Raw genomic sequence first — 16,730 nt, 5'->3', positions numbered from 1 at the left:
AACCCTAGAACAAGGCAGCCACGGGCTTCATTAAGCAAAGCACAAATTACTAAGCTTGTGTTTGTTTTCTGTTCTTGTGAACCGAGTTGTTTCTTCTTCTTTTTTTTTCTTTTTTTTTTGCATCTTTTCAGTTTAGTGGTGATTCAATTACCCTTGTAATAGATAAATTTATGCCAAAATAACAAATCAAAACGATAGGGGGCGGCTTTTATCAAAGCATACAAGCAAAGTGCAAGAAACTGATAAGTTTTTAGGTTCATGTTACTTTAAATGCCGTTGGCTCCAAGGCTCTGTATCATTTTTTTCCTGTTTTTTGCGAGTATTAATATTTTTCATTGTTCAACTTAAAATTGTGTCTGGAATTGGAATAAGGTATTCTAGTCATGATCATTGCAAGAAAGTGGTGCGATTAATTACCATAATGGCGCTCAAGAAGTTCAACAGTGATAAAAGTATGGTGACTGAGCTTCAAAAAGGGAAACTCCTGACCCTGCACGGTTTATAAGGTTTCACAACTGTTCCACAGTTTTGTTTACAAAAGCAACCATCCACAAAACCAAGGGAAATAACTCCGTTACAACACATATTTAATTTCAACAGTGAAACAAGGGTCAGCAGTTGGACTTTAGTATAAAGGCATTGCAAGAGCAGGGTTTTCAAAGATCTAAAACCAATAATTCATTAATCTTCACTGTTGTAATCTTCAATATTTCTCAATAATAGCACGTTTCATTCAGAACTACAGCGAATTAGAATTACGGAACTTTTCCTCTTATAGCGGACGTTATCTTGACTATCTTTGATCAGAGCTATCACCACTTGTTTTATCAAAATGTGATATGAATGTTACAAATTTCTTCCATCAAAGCAACTTATACAAACAACATTAATCAGATAAATACGTCACTTTAAACTTGAAAAGAAACGACAACGGATTATGCTGGTTATTGACAAGTAATATGTGCTACAAAGACTGACATTTGCGTTTTGAATTCATAAATACACTTGGAAATGATTTCTCTTCAGCGACAATTATCCTATTAAAACATGATTGCACTGCAAATGCAAATGCCTCCCTGTACTTCACAACAGGTGAAAGCCTCGCCTGAAACTGCTGTTTTTTTCAGAATTGCATTGCTCGGTAGAGAATATATCATTACTTATACTTTGTACAGTTTCAAAGCATGTTTTAAATTGTCATAAAGAATAATTTCAAATTCTGCTTGTGATATCTTCTTTGAAGTATGTGGTTCGTTTTGTTTTAAATTCATCTTCATACCAATGTAAGTCATTTCTTTCTGTGATCTCTTCTCGGCTATTGTGTTTTGGCAAACAAAAACTCATGGATACATGAAACCCTGTAAGCAGAAATAATTTCTCATCGTCAACAACATTAATCAAGATCTACGATCACTGATTTTAAATGCAAAATTTCAAACTCAACGGTATTAGAATGAAGCAACAATAAATATACTACTTATCGTCACGATGCAAATTAAGTTTACAGCTATAACTTAAGGAATAATTTATTCTAGGGTAGAAAATATCCTTTCGGCAGACACCAAAGGGAAACAATAGCAATCACCTCTGCATCACATAAAAATACAATCAACACTCACTAATATTATTTTCCCAAAACCATTCTAAATAATTCAAGTGTTCAACATTTTTCCTAAAGAAATTTTTTTCCTGAATTACAGATGTATGGTAACGCTGATTCATAAAAATTCTGGACCATAATATCTCGAACAACTCACAGCGAAAAGCCAATAAAATGGGGTCACTTCAAGAAATTATTTCACTGTTCCATTAAAGATCACGGTGATGAAGAAAGCTCAAATCACCACTTTTATCGACAGCCCAGAAATGTGGCCAAAGCACCAATGAAACTACTTCTGCAGGTGCATTTTCAAACACATATCACAATACAAAAGCGACTGATCACCGTTATTTGGAAAATGGACCCAAATGTCATAATTACATCTAATGGCCAATTTAGTGGTCCCATTGCCTGTTGTCATGGTTTCAACTGTAATAATGCAAAAGGCATGAATCATACATTTAATGTATGAAGTGAAACTTGAATCCATTTAGACCATTTTTTGCCAAAATGGAACTTGAATAAATTGCAACTCCAATTGGTTTTGGGAGACTGCCTCCAATTTCTAGTCCAGAGGTGATGGGCTGTTTTCGTTCTGAGACAGCCTGTTTGCCTTGGACAGTTGAAGAGCACACCACAGGGCAGTCCGAATGCTGCGGGTTGCCTTTGCCAGCTTCTGAAGGACATCCACCAGGATATTTCCTACACAAATAAGAAAAGGTAGAGTCTCGTCTTTTTAACTGTAGCACTGACACGTGTTCCCTTGGCTTGTGACAAGTCTTGTTTCACGGTGTTGTTTAACTTTTCAGATGAATATTTAAAACAAATGGAATATTTACAACATTTAAACGCGAATTCTCAGAAAGCAAGACTACTTTATTCAGTCTGACAGTTGGAAATTTTTCAGTGTCCATGGGTTGAAAATATTTTTGTATGGAACTTACTTTATTACAAATTTTTATTTGGTGTGACCGCTAACAATTTGGATATGCTAGGAACGAAGTCATTTCTTAAATACTGAAGATTTTCAGGAAATTATTTATAACATTGCACGATTTGGAGCAATTCTTACAAGAAAGTGAAAAACTGTGTGCTTCGGATGCGATTCAGCTTAGAAATTGACAGACTTGGATTCTTCACACTTGTCCCAATGAAGCCTTTTTAAAAAAGTTTAAAATAAAGGTAAGCAGGAAAGGTACACAGTGATCAACTGAGGTTAGGGTCCAACCTCTTTGTTCTGGATGCTCTGTATTGCCATTTTGAGCACGTTGAAGCTCCTCCCTGCGCTTGAGCCACGCCTCCTGTATGGCCTCCACCCAGTTGTCCAGGCAGGCATCAATGCTCGGATGCAGAGCTTCAGCACAAAGCCCACCAATCTTGCTCATGAGTGTGTACACCTGCAGACGTTGACAGAAATCAGATACTTAACGAAAAAGGCAACTCCATTGCTCTAAAATACCTTTCCAAAATTTATAGCAAACTTTATAATAAATCAGTTATTCTATTAGGGACTACTTTGGAAATAAGTTGTAAAGCTTTCATCAGCTATCCCTGGTCATACTCAGTGTGATTTTTCTCTTTGTGGTTTTTATATAATTTTACTTGCACATCTTTTCCGAATGTAAATTTTTCCTTCGGTAATATGAAATAAAAACAACTGTGTTACATCTACAAAATATAATACACCTTTTTCCGGGTAGCATGTTAACTTAGCTCCACCTTGAAGGTGATAACATGAAAAACAGTTTTTAATTTTGATTGTAAGCGTAAGATAATTATAGCCGAAGACTTGGCATTACCTGTATTTCACATTATTAACCTCAAATTGGTGTAAAATATCCTTTATCTAGATAGATTTTGAACCTTTCAATCAGGGTCGGTCTTCAAAGGATCATGATTCAGAGGGCATATACAGTGCTGTGCTTACTCTGCTGTGTTCCTTGTAGAAGTCAACAATCATCCTATCCAGGCTGGTGGGGTTGTCTGGCAGCTGAGGGGTTTGTATGGTGTTGGCACTGGAAATTCGTCTTCCAGGATTTAGCCTTGAAAGCTCAATTTCAGTCTGGAAAACATAACAACATAAAGAAACTGGAGGAATTTTCTAATGGCAGTTTTCTACAGATTTGCTTGGAAAGGTTAGGTTTTTTAGAGACACAGTCCCTCAGGCTATTATTAATCTGTTGTTTTTATGACATGAAGTATCTGGAGATATATTCTTTTCCCCAGGATGGCATATGACTCCTTGATCATGAATTGATCCACGGCTAACAGTGATGCCTGTAAACTTTCTTTCTCCCCAGAGAAGAGAGCTGGCAAATGGAATTAAATGTATTGTCCAAGGATGCAGCAAACTCAGCTTTGTTTTTAGGCTCGAGGCTTCCATCAAAGACAATGCTTTGAGGTATCCATTTTTTTCAGCCCAACAAGAAACTAGCAAACAAGCAAAAAACCTCTTATGATTTGATTCAACTGACCTTTTTTCTTTCTTTTTCCACACTGTAGAACTGATAGTAGCAGGATTCCAGTTGAACATGCAACTGGCTCAAATAGTTTTGGTTGTCATTTTGAGGTGCGCGTTGCAACTGTGGCCAGGCAGCCACATTTTGGTGAGCCAACAGATTGTAAAGCTCTGACCTTGCAGAAAATTGCCCATTTTGGAATTGGCCATTCATGCCGAGATTTTGATTGGCTACTTGAATGGGTCCTTGTGGCAGCGGCATGCGTTGCAAAGAAAACTGGTAATTGAGTGGTCTGTTTTGTCCATAGATTGCATTTCTAGGTTTTGCATTTCCTTGAAACTGATTCTGGTCGAATGTTGTGCAGTTAGTTCGAAGGTTAGAATTCCCCTTTGTCATAAACTTGTTAAAGTCCGGCCAACTGTTCGCCACATTCCTCTGTATCGTTTGGGTCTTAAGATTCATGTTTGGTACAAGTGGGGCATTGACTGGTTGCTGTTGCTCGCTGAGTGGAAACGGCGGAGCTGGCCTAGTCTGTCTCGGAAACTGCTCCCTGGACTGTGCCTGTTGTGCTGTGGCACTGGCTCTCTGCCTGAAGTACTGGTGGGGATCTTCTGCAACTGGAGAACTCCTACGGCTCTGGGGGAGGAGGGCACAGCTTCTTTGGTACAAGCCACCTGGGGTCTGCGAGCTGTTATACTGACTCCCTGTGATTGGCATACCTCCATAGTCCCCTCCCGAACTTGGCAGGTTGTCTGGTGCAGGCCTGCGAGTAAAATATGGTACCTCAAGATGATCCCCTCTCATGAACTGGCTTGGTTGGACGTAACCCAGTACGTCTTTTGTACTGGTGGCACTCTGCTTTCCAACACCCATAGGCTGCTCATCAAGCACAGTGGATGATCCAATTCCCCCTTGTGAACTGCTTCTTTGGATGCCTGGGTGCATCATGTCAAAAGAAGCTGGATGAGTGGGCCTCTCTGTGATTCCTGAACAAAACAAAATTGAAGAAAAGGACAATTCTTGTTTCTGAGATTTGAAGCTTTTCTTGGTGGAGGTTGCAAGTAAACTTGATAGGTTTACAGTGACACCATGGATATCTCTTTTCTGAGCAAGTAAAGTTCTGAAAAGAAATGGTGGAGACTGACATGCCTCACTGGATTGCCAGCACCCCATTGCCCTCAGTTGGATCCTGAGTTAGCATCCTCTCCACACCTCACTGCCCTCTACACACTATATAAGCTGCTTCACCGGTGCCCTGTGCAGTCTCCTGACAACGGACAGGGCATACTGTTCAAAATGTTGAGTACCACCCATTCTTTTCAGAATCCCACATGCTTAAAAGAGATATATCCATGGTGCTACTGCAAACCTATCAAGTTTAAGTCTTGTATCTGTTATTTATGATGTCTATTTAATCTGTTGATCTGCTCTCTTACAAGACAGTTACAACTTTGGCAATTCACCTACAGCCAAGCCTTACAACACTCATGCAATGTTAGTCTACGGACTAAGTTTAAGTGGATCGTAACCATACAGTTCTTTCTGACAGCTCTGAGCAGATACTCTGCACTGACCCCTTCACTCATTTAGTTCTACCATGGTGACCTCTTCCAACATATGGAAGAAATAAAAACTACCTATTTATGAAAAGTTATTGTAGTCCATGACTAATACAAATGTCTGCTCTAGACACTCACACCATTTAGGAATACCCAAGTTAGTTTGTGATCTTCATTTTGGTTAAGGATTTTGAGTACACAAACCAGTTCAGTTCAAGATCTGCCAGGTTTGACAATTTTGACAACTCACACAAGGATAGTGGGGGAACTTTAACCTCATCTTCAAACTCCAGATTTCATGTACTACAAGGAGGATAATAAACAGAATTTACAAACATTTGGACCTTTACAGCACTAAAGTACCTGACACAGACAACTATTTTTTGGAGGGTAATTTTGTAACTTATGCAGGTAAAGAGCTGGTCAAATAAGTTGGTGCTCTCTGTACTCTGCATGAAATGATTATTTATCCTGAAGATGGAAATGTCAAATCTTGAGGCATAGCTACACTCTGACGACCAAACTGGCTTCACACTCACTGTCCGCCATGACTCACCAGGAGGCAGCTTGAGATGACCTGTATTTTCATGGATCATTTCATTGCTTTTAGCCCAGGCAGGAGCATTATCAGCTACAGATGTCACATGCAGAGCTTGAAAGCTTTTTAAAAAGATAAAGTACTTCGTTAGCTTACATTTTAAAACGGTAACATCAAAACTATTCTTCACTGAATATTCCCTTAGTCATATTTATATACCTTAAATATTCACAAATATAGATTTTAATCCTTGAAATCTGGGCTTGGGCAACTGAGTTTATGCAGTGGAATTAAGTTCCATAGTAACAAAACAAAATAAAGAACTCAAACTCTCAAAATACTCCAAATTAACTTAAAACAGGCTTTAAATTAACATCCAGTTGATAGTTTTCTACAAATCATGTATTAGCCAATGTTTAATGAATGATAGAATGTAGATATGAAAAAAGACTATTAATTTTTTAAGACAGTGTATTTTAGGAGTGTTATTCTGTGTACATACTGTAATTAATACAGTAATATAATAATTTCTGTTGCATTCATTGCTCCTTTGTAAAGTTTTGAAAGCTCCTTTCACAATATCTAACAATAACCCACACTGACCCTCTAATCTTGAAACTAAGGATTTTTGCATATTGGTAAACATGTAGTGTGACTCACTTGTCCTGGATGGCCTCACCAGGAGGTTGGTTCTCGTGTCCATTGAGAGCACTCACTTCTGGTCCTTTATTGGACGGGCCCTCATCCAAGATCTGGCACACAAGCTCATCAAGCAAACCGGATCTGTCAAGCAAATTTTCCACAGCAGGTTCACCCAGGTCCCCCTGGTAATCCATTTGCACTTGGCTGTTGCCATGGTGGATGCCATGTGCATGCTGTGGGATCCAATAATGGCCCTGACTGTCCTGACCCTGTTCCTAGAAATGAAATAAATAATGCATGGGAGATAAAAAGCACAAAAACTGTGACACTAACACTAAAATGACCCACAAGGGCAAGGCTTACAACCAGCACGTTGTTTTAAGTTGCAAATGAAAATTTATATGAGAACCACACTGTAAAACTGAAATTGGGTGCTGGGTCAGAAAAAAAGCCTGAATATTGAAAAATCGTGGTTTAACAGACAAGCTGATTATTAATTACAGCCACATGTCTTTTACCCAATTTCTTCAGTTATTTCTATATATTTTTATCAGTCTTAAGCCTATCACCAAAGGGGTTCAGGGGGGCTAAGCCCCCCTGGCGAGCAGCTGCTCCCATTTCAATATAAAGCATCAAAATTATCTATTGTTCCTCTGAAGTGCCCCTCTTGCCGGTACTGTGATCCACCTAATGCCCAAAACTGGTGACAAAATGACTTGCTACTTGACTTGGAAAACTGATTTGTGAATCGACTTTTAGAAAATACTTGGCACTTAACTTGCAGTTTTTCTACAGACACACCATGGGACATAGACCCAAGTCTATTTTAGGCCTAGGTCTGATTCCAGACAAGAAATTTGCGAAAAAAATTTCTGCTACCTCTGTCTGGTGAAAATGTGGGGGAAACTGGGGTCCCCAAGTATACAATCCCCAGTCATGCCAGTAGAGAGTTATCGGTAGCATGGCCATAGCGTGCAGAAAAAAAGACAATTTTAATCACAATTAAACTGTGTTAGAAAATGAACAGCGCCCTCACTCATTTATTAGCCTATGCATGTCCCCGCCTTAGACTAAGTCGTACAAACGGCATCGAAGATTAGGAACCATGCAAAGTTAGGGCCTAGGCCTAAGTAGGAGTGGCCATCTAACGTTAGGGGAGCCCAAAATTAATTCAGGCCTAATTCAATCGGCCTCAGGTGTCTAGCCTAGGCCCTACCTTGACCCTGTTGACACGGTCGATAAAAATTGTACATGACGCCAGTACCCATGCACACGATCGATCCAAAAATTCCCAGTTCTTCATCCCACAAAAAACCTGACTTCGTTAGCCTACACGACACTTTAACGTTAAGCCTAGCCTACTTGTCTCAGCTACGCTCATCGACATGATCAACGCCCCAGACGCCTGTGTCTGTGCTTCGCGCGCGCCCCGAGCCAAAACTTCAATTTCTTTGGACTAGGCCTACTATAAATTCTCCAAGATAGAACTTCACAGGAGTTGCAGCACATTATTACGTTGCGCAGTTACTTACCATAGGGTTGTTTTTATAACTTTCTGACTTCTTCAAAAGCGTGGAAATGGATGACAACTCCCCTAAAATGTTCGTTCAGCGCAGACTTTTTCAAACTCTGAAGCTTGTGAGCCTACTTTGTCATTGCGCACGCGCGGGCTGTGCGTTTGTTATTCCTGCACGATGTAATTTGACAAAAATCAAGTCAAGACAATTAATGTGAGATTTAAAAAACTGAGTGTAACATTTCATAACATCCTCAAACATTTATTGAAAGTGGCAGTATCAACTTCTCATACTAAATCACTATAGGTGAACAGAAATTTCTCTAAATCTAGAACAGTTGTGGGGAGTAAGTGTGGAATAATAAGGCAACCAAAATACAGACGTACTTTGCAATTAATTTTAATTTTCGCAAATATTCCTCCTCCTAACAACCAGAAGATATAGCATATCGAGAACTATCTTTAATTTAATTTACACATTGAGAGCTCAGAAGTAGCTTTATTTTGTAGTTTCTTTTATAGGGCCTAAGCTACGCTCCACTCAAGTGAACATAAATAAACGTCTCTGCGGTTTTTATTTCTCAAGCAGAGGGAGTAAGCGAGAGAAATTCAAGCAACCTAAATACAAACCATCCAGGTTCGCGCCTACTCTGTTGTGATTGGTTAATAGTTTGGTAGTCTTCGTAACAGCCGTTAGTCTTTCATCGTAATTTATATCGCATGATGGCGCCCTATCTCACAGTTCTGCTGCTTAATACACCATCACTTACTATCTCTACGGCAAACAGACATATTTGTGGGCAACTTCGATCATGGACCACTAGTTTCATGACGTACCAAGCCCATGTGCAGTGATGTTGAAGTGCGAACAACCTTCCCCTGCGTCAACTTTTGTCAGTCATTAGGCCAAAGGGACAAAAGGGGGCCGCAGAAAGGGCAAATTGGAAAAAATAAGTCATTATCTAGTGACATCATACTGTTTTTTCCAACATTTTTCTGAACTGGTCCTCTCTGCATTCTGCTATTACGCAATCAACGATGCGACCAACCTCAATAGGCTATGCATGCAAGTTTGGGTACTAACTATAGTTCAACCACTAGTCGGTTGCTTTTTAAAACCTTAACCATCCTCAATCCTCCAAAATCCTCCGGGTGATTTTGAAGGATTGAGGCTGCATGGCAAATTGAATTACTGATTGTGAAGGATGATTTGTCTCAAGGTTGTAGGTTAGACCTTGCGTTGTTTATGCATTAATTCATGCCCACATTATATGTGAAATCTTCCATACTGCTCCAAGATACCATTCACACTGCCTCAACATAATGTGAGGAATTGCCACAGGATTTTGAAGGACTGAGGCAGTGGGAACCCCTCCAAAGAACATATTCAAGAAACATCAGAGGATTTTGGAGGACTGAGACCATATCCAATGTTTTTTACAAGGGCAGTGAGAGGATTTCGAAGGATTGAGGGTGTATCCTAGCCAAGAGGGCCTAGACAGTTAGGGTTAACTATGAGCATACATGATTCATTGACGCTCGAACGACCTTAGTCAATTTTCTAAAATCTCATGAATCGTAACTCACATTTCACAGTTGGCTGCGATTCTCGCAGCATACTTGGTCAATGAAATCTCATACAATTATTTTCATGTGAATCATTCGGGTGGCGTTAGTCAAACTACAACTGTAATCATCGCATAAACTTGCCCTAGGCTGGTCGTAAAAAGTTGACTAGGCTAGTCCAACCATCATCGACTATCCTGCGTTCCATCAGAGTCAGTCAAACTATGGTTAAATATGGTCTGTGATCATATGCGTTTGCCGTATGCCCTAAGTGTTCATGTCTGTGAATGAACGGCACAGGTAACTCAAAACGCATGTGGGTTTTTTTGTATGTCTGTGGTGAATATACAGACCACAAGCACAGTTGAGGCCCTGTGTTGCTTAAAAACATTCTACAAGCACAGGATAAAGGCAGCGACAGAAGAAAATTAATGCTTTAGTGGTTACATGACAATGTCGTACAAACTTTGCTGTAGGACTCGGAGTGAAGAGTAAAAACGCTTGAGGGTAGATTATAAAACAGCATTAGAACAGCAATCCTGGTTAAATAATAACATACATGTATCTATTGAATAGCTAAGCAATAAACAAAATGAAGCGAGCTCACGCATGCATCAGATGCAGAATGTTGTTACAAACTGTTTTACCTCTGGATCATTTCGATTCTCAAGTCATAAATGTGAGACAAACATGCAAATAATGTTACTCATTTATGAAAAGTACATACAGATACTACCATCAAATAATACAGTAAACTTATTCCCAGGTAAAAGACTGGTTGGGAATTCATCCTAGTCTTATGTGTCCACCAATTCCAGAAGTTAACACGGATCACAGGCTACTATTACCATCATTGCAAAAGCTTAGGCCACCCATACAAAATGCATTAGCCTGAAGAAAAACCAAATTTAAAGCAATCACGGCAACTTATGTTTATTTTCAATGTGTAACCTCAGGATCTTGGTTCAAGAGCTATTTGACTACATTTCCATGAAATGTTAACAGTCCAATATTTAGTGTGCCCTCCTTTATTTCTGATCACTTAGACTGGCGTTTTTTACCCATGCTGCCTTACAGACAAAATGTCATGCAAGACCTGCCTTTGCAAAAAAAATTTCATTTAAATGGGTATATAGCACTACATTGATGTTATGCACCACTGTAAAAACATGTTAACTGAAGTAACCATTCAATGAGACAATGTAATGCAGATCCACCTACAAAAATACCACTAAAATTCCAGGTGGTCTTAAACTTTTGCAAATGACTGTAGATATTTCCAAAGACAGCGCACTGACACTGACAAACAGATGGGCAAATAAACAGGTACCTTATGTCATAAAAATGATGCAGGGAGCTAGACCTCCCATCTTGTTGATTATGCTCTTTTTCCATCCAAAGAGAATAATGGCATTAAATCAAAATTCACTGTTTTCTTTTCGAGTCTCTCATTTCTTCTTGGCTGCTTTACCCTTCTTGCCCTTTGGCTGCGGATTGCAGTACTTGGCCTCCAATCCAGCCATGAAATTGTCCATTTGCTGCTCTCGAGACTGCTGCCGCTGCTTGATCAGGGCCGTCAACGCATCGTCGCCATTTTCCTTTCCCAGACCTAGTTCTTTAGAGAGGCGTTCCGCCTCTTCAGCCTCCCGCTTGGCCTGTGAACAGCAGGACACATTAAAGAAAGCAATTCATCACTGCAAGACGAAAGACCGAAAGAGTGACTAACCGCGTGAGAGGCACGAAGAGTAGTGATTTAAAATGTTTCGACTTAATGACAGGGCAAACTTAATAGCTACAGCAGTCTGGGGAGATGTGTGATGATGAATACCATTTACTTACACGCTTGCAAAACTGGCAAAACTTCAGGAACTTTTTCCAAAATCAGGCTGAACAAAAAGGTCACTGCCTTTATGTCCACCATTATCAGGGTATTCCCCTCAACATATGCAGTAAGTCCAAGTAACAACCCAAATTACCCAAAAGGGATATGCGAGTGATCTAATGTTCATGTTTTCCTATATTTCACTCTTGCCTATCCTAAAATGCCATTAATACTTCTAAAATGGTACTTCTCGTCAAAAAAAAAATTACTTTTTTCCTTCGACTTGATTTCTGTTTCTTGCTCTCTTTCATGAATGCTTCATACTCTGGCAGCTCTCCCCTGTTGATGAGATCGGTGAGGATTTCTGCAAAGCGAGGCTCGTCTTCGTGGGTACAGCACAGGACGTTTTCTAGGATTTGTTCCATGTCTCCTTCACACTCCAAGTACGAAGCCTTCAGATCCTCCAGTTCTTCAGAGGAACCTGTAAGTGACAAACAAAACAGCCCTTTGCTCCTTTCATTGTTACTGTTTCACCCTAAAAGAGTTGGGGGTTGGGGATGGGTGGAATCTGGTCCCTTTTATTTTCTCCAGATTCATCAAAATGCCCTTGCATGCACCAGAAATGCTTTACCTTGAGAAGTCACGCCGATGCTTTGTAGTTATTTTGATGCCAATTTTATGAAATTAAACCATACAGTTTCAAGAAATGTGTGGTGTTATGTAATTTTCTTTTGTAACGAACCTGACACAGTGTGCTGCTGACCTCTTTTCATTAGGGGCCAGATGCTAAGTAGGTACTGTGTGGAGCGGTTTTGTCCCCGGTGGTAAACCACGTGCGCTAAAACCCCAAAACCATGGTATGGTGTTTAAAACCAAGGCTGGATTATCTCCACTATTGAGAGTGAAAAAAATGTTGGAAATGCTAAGCAGCCTGGTCTTTTGTTATGAGTACGGTCTTTTGTTACAAGGCTCAGTTCCCTTTGTCCGATTTCGGAGACCCTGGCCACGCGTATAAAGAATAAAGTTCCGGTACCGGCAACCCCGGCAGCAAGTGGTTAAGTGTTTGTCTCACCTTGATACTTCTTTTCAAACTCCCGGATATCATTGACAGAGACCTTCTTGAAGAGGATTCGCCAGTAGTCTGCCCAATCCTTGCACTTTTCGGTATCAATTTCATCATCCACTTCCCCTGATAAGATTAAATATGAATTTGAAATTCATAGAAGTTTGACCTTAAGGAATTTGATTTACGATCAGGTCAAATCCAGCTGCTGGTCTTAAGTTGTGGCCTTGGGCAAGTCACGTCACCCCTGCCTGCCACTCTGTAAATCTGTACTCCTTTACTTCATCAAATACACATGAAATTCTCCACGAAGTCAACTTATCGGCTGAGCAATGTACATATATGATCGTTTGATCTTCATTCACAAAGTCAAAATTGGTCTGTTAACAAAAGTGTCATGTCATGTTAAAAATCATGTCTCCCACGCTCTGGAAATATTGAAGATTTTCTTAAATAGCGAGTCAGTTTCTCATTTTGCAGAGTTTTCTAGATACTGACGTCAAACTTTGGGGGAAAAAAATGGCTTTGCACATCCTTCTGGGTTCACTTTCCCAATCCAAAAAACCTTTCCGCCAGGCCGAGGGCGCTTAAGAATACCCCTACAAAATTCTTTCAAAAAGAGGTGTCTGTGTGAGCCAAGAAATTATGGGATTGTGTCAGTATGGCCCAGGATCATCTCTGTAGATTCTAGGGCACCCATCTGGGAGCAAAGCAGACAAAAATGTGATTGAAAATTTGTCTGAAGAGCCTGAGAAAGGTGAGGGGTGTCATTTGAAAAATGGCTGCTGAGAAGACTTGGGAACATTCACTTTTTGGAGGGCAAGTCTGTTTTGGGCAGGTAATTAAAAGATTAATTGGTTAACCTACTATAAATTGAAAATCAAATGACACATTGTTTTTTGTTTGAGAGGCCTCAGGGACTTCAGTTGCCTGCCATGGGGCTCCAAACTTTGTTGATTTTACACTGTTTTCAATGGAGCTTGAATGAACGCAGTGCACCTTTCTAAGAAAGGTCTGCAGTCAATTTCACGCCACAAATTTATGCCATAGGGGCACAATATACTTAAGATCGATTTCACGAAGTTTAATACTCTATTCAATAATATTACATTTTTCGGACGAGGGCAAAACCGGCTTTTACAACGGCTGTTCTTTCCAATATAACAACAGTCATCAAACGGTCGATTAATGACCTCCACTGATCATTTTGAAAAAAAGTTTGTTTTTTCTTCATCAGAACCGGACAGAAAATCTCGCAGTTCTTTCACAGCCAAACAAGTTTCTCATTACCTTCAATAACAAAGCTGTATGTTTCTTGTGTAAGCCATGTTAAGTTCAACAATGATGAGGCTTAACGGAACATGATAATCTAGTCAAATCATTCATTTTTGTTATGTTTGGCCTAACATGACTACCTAAGGTACGCTATAATTTGTTGCATAAGTCCTAGACTTATGCAGTGTGCAAGTTTCATGAAATCGGTCTTAATTTGTTACACAACTTACATAATAAACTGTAACGTTTATGCCACTGCGTAAAGTTTCGTGAAATTGGCTGCCGGTCTGTTTCTCACCTGTTTCATCATAGAGCGCTTTGAGATTTGTATCGCTCAGGACGCGGTAGATTCTACCAAGAGCCTGGAACTTCTTAGTTGCATCTTCCTTAGCATCGCTGCTAACTCGGTCTGGATGGACCTTCAATGACAACTTGTAGTATCCTCGTTTCACTGGGTGATGAAAAACATTTCTTGTAAAATTTGAAGATCTTTCATTACAATTGTAATTGCATACTACATTTTTCAGAAGAAAATGTTGGTGATACTTTGTTTTTCCCCATGAATTTTCATTATTTTTGCCGAGACTGTAAAGTGTTAACTCATTTCACTGTGATAAGTTTGTCAATTATCCGAACGAAAGACCGAATCTCATGATGAATAACATGTAAAGTAAAATTCAGTAAACACTCCCTCTGAATACAATGGTGCATACATGTGCATTAACCACTGCAGGCTGATTAAAGTGTTTTTAATCCTACCTCCAAAAAGTTGTAAAAATAAAACTCCCTCTTTAAAACTCTGCTTTTCTTTTGGTGATTTTCTTTTCATCATTTGTGGCTCTGGAGAATTTAAGAGCCAAGGTTAAGGATTATCAAGTTCAAAATTGCATTTGGTCTGAATCCCATCTTGTGAATACCAATTCCTGTGACAATGTATGGAACCAGACAAAGATTTGTTATGGTAAAATTTCCAAGTCCAAAACAATCACTGTGCATGTTAAGCTGCCATGCAAGCACAAGAGTAAAAGAATATCAGGACCAGCTCAAAGTCTTATCTCCTGCCCTATTTTTTATGTTGCCGGCGACAAACAATATCACGTACATGTAATTAATACACATAGCATACCCGTAGGTCACTGTAGGGTAGTGGGTTCAAACCTGTAGTCCAGTCTCCCAAAAACTGTTGCAATATATCCTTCATTTTATAATCATATCCTTTATTTTATAGTCAAAGTGTACATTTTGTCACGTCACCAACTAGTCACACATAATTTTGTTTAAAGTGCCACCACTTAACTGATACCGTACAATTCCCTCACTGATCGAGAGGGAGCGCATGTCGTAGTGGTTACTAAGTTGGCCTTGAGAGCACACAATTACAGGACTGAATCCTGGCTGCGCCGTGCCAGTGAGTTACCAATTTTTCCACACTACCCAAAAAAGTCAAAGTATTTTCCTTGAATAGTTTAAATTATATTTCAAATTAAATTGCAGGATATGCCCTATTTCACTTTTCTTTTCATCTGTGGCTCTGGGAATTTTGAGTGGAAAAGTGGAAAGGACACTGGGTCTGATTTCCATCTTGTAAATTCAGAATAACAACTTAAAGCATGGAACGAGATAAGGGGAAGAGTTCCACATGCAGACAGCATGCACTTGACACCCTGTGCACGACCCTGTGAGATTGCTATTTTCTAAGCACTTGCTAAATAAAGTATTAGGCTTAAATATTTTCCCTGCTAAATCTGACTTATAAAGGCATGCACTTTCTGATGTACGAAATTTTGTTGCACAAATAGCTATAACGGCAGAATAAGTCAGCACTATCAAAAGAGCCAAAAGGTGTTTATGCATGTGACTGTGAGTTTATAAGCATAGCTATCTGGAGTTAGAGATCTGGAAGTAGTCACGTGGCGTCCGGCCGCGTCCGTATATGGAATTCTTTCGGTTTCTTTCTTCGCTCATACTTTCATGGTTTGAAATCCTGTAGGTCTACTTTTCAAGACAGAGGTTTCAATGGTTTCACGATACGCAGGTATTTCTCTTCGCGTGGCACCGATTGGTCCGATTAGTACTACTACTAGTATTAGTGTTGCAGTGTGCTGGGTAAGAGTGGCTGTTTACCTTCCTTGGCAGACGCACTTTTCCCAACAGCTAGAATTTCATAAAGATCTCGTGTACCAAACAGCTCCTCGCAACTGTCAAGTAAGGCAGGCATTCTGGAAATGTGGCCCTACAGCTCAACAAACAGGTGATGGTAAATAACACACAAACATACATGTGCATACACCAGCTAGGGTCTCTCGTCAGAACGTGCAGAGCAGAATGATTTCGTCCAGTGGTACATGGTACGGTGCGGCGCGCCACTTAAATTCTATGGCGCGCTTTGTGGAATATTCCACATGTACATGTGCCATGTGGAGGGGCTTTTATACTGCAAGGACTTCTAACACTCAAGAACTTGTCACAAATTGCTATTTGGTAAATCATTCTTTTAAAAAGTCAATAAATGATATTGTTTTACTTTTTTATTTGAATACCTGTGCATGTTTCCATTTAACAACTGGAAAATATTATCTCAAACCCTATAAAATATTGAAATCTCTCTTGGCCTTCAACCTTTAGTATGGTTACCGGTTACGTACCGAGATTGAGCATTGTATACAGTATGTAAAGAGCTGGGTTTCCGA

General features: G+C 39.7%; 2 protein-coding genes across 3 annotated transcripts; both read right to left on the bottom strand.

Moving 5' to 3' along the window:
• Positions 1-570: 570 nt before the first annotated feature.
• LOC110987579 (uncharacterized) lies at positions 571-8,447 on the bottom strand. Of its 2 annotated transcripts, none has more exons than XM_022250420.2 (7): positions 8,331-8,447; positions 6,817-7,073; positions 6,175-6,278; positions 4,075-5,045; positions 3,528-3,662; positions 2,829-2,997; positions 571-2,302 (listed from the first exon to the last, which is right to left on the bottom strand). In XM_022250420.2, the coding sequence occupies exons 1-7, from the start codon at positions 8,331-8,333 to the stop codon at positions 2,166-2,168; spliced, it is 1,776 nt and encodes a 591-aa protein (XP_022106112.2). In that variant the 5' UTR covers positions 8,334-8,447; the 3' UTR covers positions 571-2,165. The 2 variants fall into 2 exon arrangements, with proteins under 2 accessions (XP_022106112.2, XP_022106111.2); XM_022250419.2 differs by lacking the exon at positions 8,331-8,447 and adding an exon at positions 7,678-7,782.
• Positions 8,448-8,550: 103 nt separating this feature from the next.
• Positions 8,551-16,404, bottom strand: dnajc9 (DnaJ heat shock protein family (Hsp40) member C9). The gene is made up of 5 exons (XM_022250452.2): positions 16,165-16,404; positions 14,339-14,491; positions 12,775-12,891; positions 11,972-12,183; positions 8,551-11,535 (listed from the first exon to the last, which is right to left on the bottom strand). The coding sequence occupies exons 1-5, from the start codon at positions 16,256-16,258 to the stop codon at positions 11,329-11,331; spliced, it is 783 nt and encodes a 260-aa protein (XP_022106144.2). The 5' UTR covers positions 16,259-16,404; the 3' UTR covers positions 8,551-11,328.
• Positions 16,405-16,730: the final 326 nt, after the last annotated feature.

Source organism: Acanthaster planci, linkage group LG08, assembly GCF_054643075.1.
Source record: "Acanthaster planci isolate LZ-2023a linkage group LG08, COTS_SCS, whole genome shotgun sequence".
Taxonomy (NCBI): domain Eukaryota; kingdom Metazoa; phylum Echinodermata; class Asteroidea; order Valvatida; family Acanthasteridae; genus Acanthaster; species Acanthaster planci.
The sequence above is the reverse complement of the archived record's forward strand: the minus strand, read 5'-3'. Positions and strand labels throughout refer to the sequence as shown.